Source organism: Cydia amplana, chromosome 8 (genome assembly GCF_948474715.1).
Source record: "Cydia amplana chromosome 8, ilCydAmpl1.1, whole genome shotgun sequence".
Lineage (NCBI taxonomy): Eukaryota > Metazoa > Arthropoda > Insecta > Lepidoptera > Tortricidae > Cydia > Cydia amplana.
Genome location: NC_086076.1, coordinates 7,931,538 through 7,940,416, shown reverse-complemented (window position 1 = coordinate 7,940,416; position 8,879 = coordinate 7,931,538). Strand labels below are relative to the sequence as shown.

General features: G+C 36.9%; 1 protein-coding gene across 1 annotated transcript; it reads right to left on the bottom strand.

Annotated features, from left to right (window-relative positions):
• Nucleotides 1–1,053: 1,053 nt before the first annotated feature.
• LOC134650535 (uncharacterized) lies at nt 1,054–1,875 on the bottom strand. The gene has a single exon (XM_063505490.1). The coding sequence runs from the start codon at nt 1,828–1,830 to the stop codon at nt 1,054–1,056; it is 777 nt and encodes a 258-aa protein (XP_063361560.1). The 5' UTR covers nt 1,831–1,875.
• Nucleotides 1,876–8,879: the final 7,004 nt, after the last annotated feature.

Genomic DNA, 8,879 nt, shown 5'->3' with positions numbered 1-8,879 from the left:
AGTAAGAAAATATTCTTTATAATATTCTTAAGTAACAACGCTAAAAACGTAGTCAACCTTTGGGTAGCAGGAAACTAATAACACACAACAGTGAACGGGTAGGCCCGATATGAGATTAGGGAGAATATTATTAAAATATAATCAACAAATACTTTCTGGGAATGTAAGTACATAAGAATTATACTTATAATACACACATATAATTAAGTACCTACATACATAAATAAAGGCAAGTTGAGGCATGTATTGTGTTCTCGAGAAACAAAATATAAGACGATCAGAAACTGTTTAATGAGCATGGAATTCGGGTTGTAGAGGTGATAAAACAATATTTTGTCAATTATTCAAACTAACAAAGTAAAATTTCATTTTTCGAGTCTTAGAGGTAGAAATTGTACTGGATAACGGTGAAGGGAATCGTTGATTACCTCATTAAGGTTAAAGGCTTCGTCACACAGGCGCTATTTCCGGGCGGAGCGTGAGCGGGACGTGCCGCTTGTACATATAAAACGCTCACGCGGCGTGAGTCACGCCCCGCTCACGCCGCGGCCGGATAATGCGCTTGTGTGACGAAGCCTTAAGCATTTCGAGTTATGTATGTTTTGGGCTTTGAAGGGAAGGGAATGGCATTTTATTTCGTGTTAACAAGGATTTCGCCTTAACGAGGTTCCACTGTATTATAATACTGATTATAATATATAATCTATCTGTTAGTTCCATGCTCAAAAATGTTTTCGATTTAACTAACATGCATTTTGTTTTTATACACATTTAGGAAAATAATTTAAATGAAGAGTGAATAAGTAATTATGGCAGCGAACGAAAGTCCATGTGTATATAGGTACCTACTTGTAAATTGTGTAACATAAATGTAGGTAAGTACCTATTATAAATATATATGTAAACTAATACTTATTGGACGTACTACCTTTCTATTTATACATATAAAACATCTCCAATCCATATATCTTTATTTAAATAAACTATGAGGAACAATGTCTTTGGCAAAAAAATAACAGGTAATTTTTAGCTTTAAAAGTAATAGATGCCTTATTATTTTTCATTGAAAATTGAAAGTAACAGTAGGATAGTCAGAAAAGCAATATTTTTATTAACGGATGAACCATTATTTCTTTGTTCTAGAGGTTTTTGATCTTGATGGACGGATTTTCGCCAGCGAGCTTTTACTTCTTTAGAGCCGAGCAGTTTTCCGTGACGGAACTCTGCGCACTGCACTGTCACTGTTGGCGGCACTCCTGAAAATATCAGTCTAGAACTGGTTTTTCTCAAAGTTTGCGATCCCTTCATTTCCTCCACCTCTCGCCCGTTAATGTACCAGCGAAATTCTGAATCCCTTGCACCTCTGCAATACGCTAGTATCTCATCTCCTTCACCAAACTCTTCTGCAAGACCTTCCAGCAAAGGTCTTTTGTGCTTGTGACCATGGACCTCCATGTAAGAGGATCGAGTTTCGAATAAGTACGGCGGGGAACTCCTTTCAATGTCACATCTATATAAACCGGATGCGTCTTCGGTCAAAGCGCCAAGCTTGAGACTGCAGACTGTCGGTCCACAGGAAACCAAATCCACTTTACCAACTCCGAGGATTGGAAATGACATGGTGCTTGGTGTTTTGCCAGGTTTGTAGCGGAAAAACTCCGTCGGCCCTTTAAACCAGCTAAGCATGGTAAAGTTGGCATCGTATCTGCATTCGATGATGACTTCGTCTTGGCCCGGAGGGACGTTGTGTGGTACGATGAAGTGAGTGATATTGAAGGGTTGTGCCTCCGCGGCCGCGATCATGAGCACCGCAAGCGCGAGCGTCAGCATGGTGCCTGGACGCGCGCGAACATCACACTGCGCCCTCGCCGAGCCCAACGCTCTCTTAATTAAATCGTTTATTAAGCTAACACTCAACTGCCGTATCCCTTCGAGTATTAGGATATATTTTTTGTCGCTTTCAATGGATAGACAAAATTTAAATTGGTAGTTGGAAATTACTGGGGTGATTATTAATAAATAGCATGTGCTGGGGATGATAATTATAGTTATTTGTCTAATTAAACTAATGGACTAGCTCCCGACCCTTCGGCTCCCGTTTTTCAATTATGTTGCACTTTGTTAAAGTTTAAGTAAAATATCTTAATACTGGACTGAACCAGATCTCATATACGGAATAGGTAGTTATGTAAAATTATGGGTAAGGTTAATTGGTGCAAAACCGTTCGACTTATTTTTAGTATTTACTCTTTGTTCTATTCAATTTTATTCAACTAAAATAATTCCAAGTACATACTAAATGTAGATGTATTAGATATGAGCGCCGCGCCGGCGCGCCGCCGCCGCCGACAAAATTTTCGCGCCGCCGCCGCCGACGTTGCGCTATCGGCGTGGCATCGGCGTGACCTTGGTAGTTACTACTACTTTCAGAATCAGATAATATATTTTTAATCGAGTTTAGATCATTAACGGCGCCACTTCGAATAGTTTATAGGCATTGAAAAGGTATTGTAGGCCCATATAATTCAAAAATATCGAATGCAAATGCAAACTTATCTGTCTAGTAACCGCGCTACTAGTCTTGGGGAAACGAAATTATTTAATATCAATTTTAACATCAATATGCTTGTAATAAACATACTGATTACCTTCCAGTTTTATTGTGGAACGTTCCACATTACAATTTATAGATTGTATATATACACTAGACATGTCAATCACAATGAAAAAATTTACTGTGATCAACTCTGGCTAACGTGAGACTCGAACCCACATCTTTGGATTACCGATCCAATGCATAACTAATTTTGCCAGCTAACCATCCGTCATTTACCGCGAATTTAACCATTGCAAGCATGGTTAAACGTCTTTAAAAGGTATAAAATGGGGTTAATTTTGAGATTTTAAGCGTTTTCACGTCCAAATGTCCGGGCCGTTGGCTTCACACGGAAGGGCGTCGGAATCGGGTCTCAATTAAACTTGGCCACTGTTGAAATTTCAAGCTTTGCTCTCTCGCAGCTCAATGCTCCAGGCGTTCAGCCGTCAGCCAAGCTTACACTTGGCGTTCGATTCTTAGCTGTATGCTTACTTGCAGCTCATCCTCTGGCCTCGCATTGGGAGGCGTCGAAATCAAGTCTTCGGTGTTATATGAAGCTCGGCATTGGGCCTTACTTTTTGACATAAATCGGTTTTGTTTGGTCGATATTGGTTAATGACGGAGCTCGTTTTTTTTTTACTGTCGACAAGACGTTTCCCTGATACAGTCAATCCGCAATTTTTAACTTAGTACAAAAGATAAGGGCCTCGCTAAGATCTTCCGGCCAAAGCCTCGCCATGATTAAGACCGCCTCTGATGCCGCGCGATACCGCTTATCCACAGTTTATACGATATCTATTTTTTTCGTACCATTATTCAATAAATTATCCTTGAAAATAAAAAATGCATTTATTTCGTAACTTTCTTACAGCAAAAACATGTTTTTTCGGTAAAATTTTGCTTTGAATTCTTTTTTCATTAATCGAAGGTATTTCAAGGCCACGCCGCCGATTCGCCGCCGCCGCCGACCAATTTTGACCGGCGCGCCGCCGCCGGCTATATGCCTATCGGCGCTCATATCTAAGATGTATTGACAGACAGCGGTGGCAGGGTTAAAACGTTAAAGGTAGGTATATAAGTTGTCGTCAGACTAACGCTTTATATGTGTCATCCGAACAAGACAAGCACTTGCCGGTTAAGTACCTACTATGATTTCGCAATTGGGCAAGTCGAATCTTAAGCAATTTACACTCCTTAAATATACGATAGGTAATGGGCGTCCAATGAACTCGATTTGTATCGTCTTGCCAATTTTAAGATATTTGATCACATTTATCTTGACGTAAAAGTTAATCCCATCAAAAACATTACATGTAAAAATATGCAGGTCTCGCAACGCAATTTTTCTACTAAGTACAAAAAAGGTTTGAGATGTAACGTGAAACCGAGTCGATTGTTGTAGTCAGTTTCGGGGGGTGTTAAAGTTAAAACCGTATCAATAAGATATCATTAATTTAATACGTATAATGACTTGGCCATCGCACGGCTGCATAATGAGATAATGACATAAGAATCATCGTCAACTATTAAAAATAATTTTAATTGAATATAACGCTAAACACATGCAGTTTGAGTATTATTATATTTACGATTACGGTACGAGTAAAGCATTATGTGCGATAGAGCTGATTCCCTGGCTGTACCTAGTGGAACTCAGGTTTGTTCCAACATAGGCACACGCTGTTTTGGTCATCCGACACATCTTGATGAGCACTTGCAGTACCCAAGATACAGCTGATGCTGAACCCTGGGTGTAGGTTTGCCGTCGCCAACACTATTATTAGCACAAAACTAAATGGAGACTACTAACTATAAACGAACTAGTATTTTAGGTCACAACCTAAAATAAATCTACTAAAATATCACTATAAAGTAAAAAATAAATAAAAAGCAAAAAAGAATAAATAATAATAATAAAAAAACAAAACGAAATAACGTAATATTATTTCTTTTAAAAAAAAGGGAACCGCCTTCAAAAAACCAACCCACTGAAAAGCACAAAATAATTTTTATATACCCCACCCCTATCCTTGTCCAGTTCCTATCCTTGAAAATGAATAAACCATCCGGGTAATTACTTATAGTTTTTGAAGTATATTATGAGAGTAAGTTCTTATTTAAATATTGGTACAATTTCTACTATGTATTGAAAAACTTATTTTTTTAAATGTTTGACCTCAGTTCGGTTAGAGTCATACCGGTCATTTCTCGCGTGCCCACGCGCTGCCGCTGTCTCGGAAACAAGACATTAGGTACAATATTGAAGTAATCATCTTAAGTGATATCACGGTAATTGAATAATGCATCAGCGTAGTAGCTGGGGATTAAGGTTTATGTAGAGTAGGATATCTTATATATATATACAGTTTGATTTTGGTATAAAGAAAGATTTATTTTAATATTTAGATAAATTCTCGAATTCCAGTGTATTTTACCTTATTTATCTGCTTATTAAATGAAAACAAAAATAAAGTTACCCATAAAATATAATAATTTTGCAATTCGACAATGTCCAACCAAACATTTAATTCAAGTAAACATTGTTCGTAGGTGTTTTTAATTTACGGCGTCCGATGAAAGGAATCTTCGAGGTTGCCTTCGCCTGACACGGGCAACCTGCCTTCAACTCGGGGTCCACATATTTGAAGCATGTTCGCTCCAAAAAAGTGCCCCTGCGCCAGAAACAGTCAAGTCAACCAGCTGGGATACTATGCTTTCTTGTCAGAGATACTGAATCAGTAAACTTAAACCCTACTTAGTATGTAGTAGTATAGTATGGTATAGATACTTAGGTACAATCGTATCAATATGCTAGTTTGTCAATGAGCTAATGACACAAAATCGTACCTAGCAGAGCAGCAGTGGCTCAGTTTGGTTAGTACAGCTACCACACTGGTTTCGAATCCGGATGGGCTGCCAATAACTTATTCAGAACTTCAGTGGCGGATTTACAGTGCTTGCCGCCCTAGGCCCCGGGCCCTGTAGTAAGCACTAGCCGCCCCTTTCTCATATCTGGCCGCCCTTAAACAGCAGAACTTAAATAACTGAAATTATATTACAAGACTTCGGTTTAGTTATTATATCTCCGCTAATCCATCCAATCTAAATTACTTTGTTAATGGTACTAGAGATCAATATGACCGTTGCTTTTTGATTGAATAAGTCCTCGAATTAAATTGGGTAAGTAACTCTTTGAACAAATTGGTTTTGATGATAAATAATGCTTAAAATTTTATTAGTTCTCGTATTGGTCTGAAGTCAGTTAATAGTATGTGCTGTAGTAATATAACATTAAAAACAAGCAACAACGGTTGCACTCCGGGAGTGCCGATAGAAGTGAAAACTCACCTCACTATATTACCGACACCCGGTAACACGATACATACGTTTAGCGGAGGTATTCTATTTATTTATTATATATTACTTATTATCATTCTCAAATAAGATCACACTTTTTCATTGACATGTTTATTTACATACTGCCATGACAACGTCAAATTATTTGAACATAGGTAAAGAGTCTTGAAAAGGAGTCCGCAACATAAATGTCAAATAACATTTTTTTTTATTGATTTAAATGCCATCTATATTATGAGTGGCCATCTAAACCTTACGTGATCGTCTTACGCCCCTTACGGTCACGTGATCGCCTTACGCTGTCTCGAGTTTATCATTTTTTCCCCACCTCAAAAAGTGCCCAGCGCCGCTAAAGAAGTTTTCACTTCATAAATCGTATCAACGTTGAATCGATTTTCGACTATGAAAATAAGTAATTTCACATCACTATCTGTTGCAGAAAATAAAAATTGATTTAAAATTCGATCGCTTTTTCGCTTTGCTAATTTACTTTTTATTTTAAATTATGGCTTATTTATTTAATAATTTTAATTGGACAGAATAATATATCTAAAGTCTGACAAGCCATTTCCGTTCCGTCAATAGAAAAAAAGCAGTAATAAATATTGTAGGCGCGAAGGGTTACCGTCCCATAGAAAATTTGAATGTCGCGCCTTTTTCTACTGACCAAGTTGTTTTACCGGCTATAATAGTTATATACTTGGTCAACCAGATCTTGACAGTAGAAAAAGGCGGCAAATTTGAAAATTGTAGGCGCGAAGGGATATCGTCCCATAGAAAATTTGAATTTGTCGCCTTTTTTTACTGACAAGATTTGGTTGACCAGCTATATGTATATTGTATATATATATATATATATATAGATATTATAATACCATATATTTTTTTTGGTATTTAAAAGGAACTTGTTTTGAAATTTGATTAAGATTGATTAACGGAAAAGTCTTATTCGTTAATTGTCCGGGAAGTAATCATTATCTATTAAGCCATCTTAATTAAATTCATTGTGATTTGTCACGCCGAGTAGCCGAAAATTGAATTAAATTGCTTTGTTATTAGGCTAATTTTACACGATACCAGCCATTGCGTTTTGCGCCATCTATAAGAAGCCTTACGTACTAAGTTTATCGTTCCATGGTAAATAGAAAGTAGCGGTCGGTATCATGGGGTGTCCAAGCGTTGAGATAGATGGCGCAAATGCTAATTTTCCTTTACATTTACCTTTATTATGAAAATAGGAATGGATTCAGATTCAATTTTGATTCAAATAATAATTTTTTCACCACACCAACTGGTAAAGGCTCTTTTGATTGTTCAAAAACTTATAGCCTAGTTGCATTTTATTCACATGTGATGTGAGGCAAAGTAATCAAATGCAAAATTTGAGTTGTTTTCTTATATTGGCTGGCAGAATTTACTTATAAATGCATTAATTATGTTATACCTAACTCCTAAAGTCTTAATATACCAAGCGAGCACGAAGCGTTTCTGTTTCAATTTGGGTTGGTTTGGTTTGGGCAAGAATGAAATACTTAAGTAGGTAAATTTTAGGTATCTGGTGTGTTATGTAATAAATGAGATTTCATGGGCCTACGACAATCATCCATATATTGAATATCCGATATTGTATTGTATCAATATATGAATGATTCTCGTAGTCCCATGAAATCTGGACATACATATTGAGATTCCATTAAGACCTTTTTCTACTCCCGTACTATTATATTGTCATTTAAAGGGTCGTGCACACACCTCTAAGAGCCCATCAACGTGCACACTAGCGTCACTGCTAAATAATCGTGATTATTTTAATTTAACGAAAGACATTTAAAAAAAGGGGGCCGCTACGTACTGTATCTTGTATTAAAGTACCTTTTGAATACATCAAACTAGTTTCTATGTTGCTGGATTCGTCAATCTATAAACTCAAAACAAAACGGCCGTTTTAACTTTGGACGCATAGATTGACCAGGCTGTATCTCATGAACCGCGATAGCTAGAACGTTGAAATTTTCACAAATGATGTATCTCTGTTGCCACTATAATAACAAATACTAGAAATAAAATAAAATAAATATTTAAGGGGGGCTCCCATACAACAAACACGATTTTTTTGCTCTATTTTTTGTTGATGGTGCGGAACCCTCCGTGCGCGAGTCCGACTCGTTCTTGGCCGGTTTTTTATTGCAGTGAGGATGTCCTGATTCCTGATTATAAAAATCAAAGAGAATAGAGTATAATTTCTAATTATCTTTGTAAAAATTGAACGAATACGCTTAGCCCATACTCTTAATCAATCGATTATTGAAAATAAGAAAAATTAAATAAAAATAAAAAAACAATACGAAAAGGTGTAAAAAAAATACAAAAAGTTATGTCCCAGCATACAATGACTGGGGATAGAACCGGGAACCTTCCGTTTGTAAGCAAAAAAGCGACTGGTTACAAAACACACTATGATACTTCTTAGCTAAGCTGACGAACTTCGGGTACTTGAATTGAGCGAGAATTCGCTTCGGTCAATTAAGTACCTGTCAAGTATCAGTGTCAACAAAATTGCACTAAACATGACGGCACTTCAAATTCGCGCCGTGGTCAGCCCGGCAACGGCGGAAATGTATCCGTACACGACATTTGTGACGCACACGTACGTAAAATTGATGAAAAATTAACTATGATTTTTGCATGATTTTTGCATGATTTCTGTATGAAACATTGTTTTCCTATTAATTTCGCGATAATGAATATTCGAAAGAAGATAAACGCGGAAATATTTATGTAGTAATAGCGTGTAGTTACTTAATGAAAGTCGATTGAATTTTGTATGAAAATCGAACCACCATAAAGGTGTGTACACGACCATTTAAATGACAAATGAAAGTACGGGAGTAGAAAAAATACTATAACTATGTATTTTTTAAATGTT

Coding starts and splice junctions, on each gene's coding strand:
- LOC134650535 (XM_063505490.1), bottom strand. CDS start 1,830: ATGCTGACGCTCGCGCTTGCGGTGCTCATGATCGCGGCCGCGGAGGCA.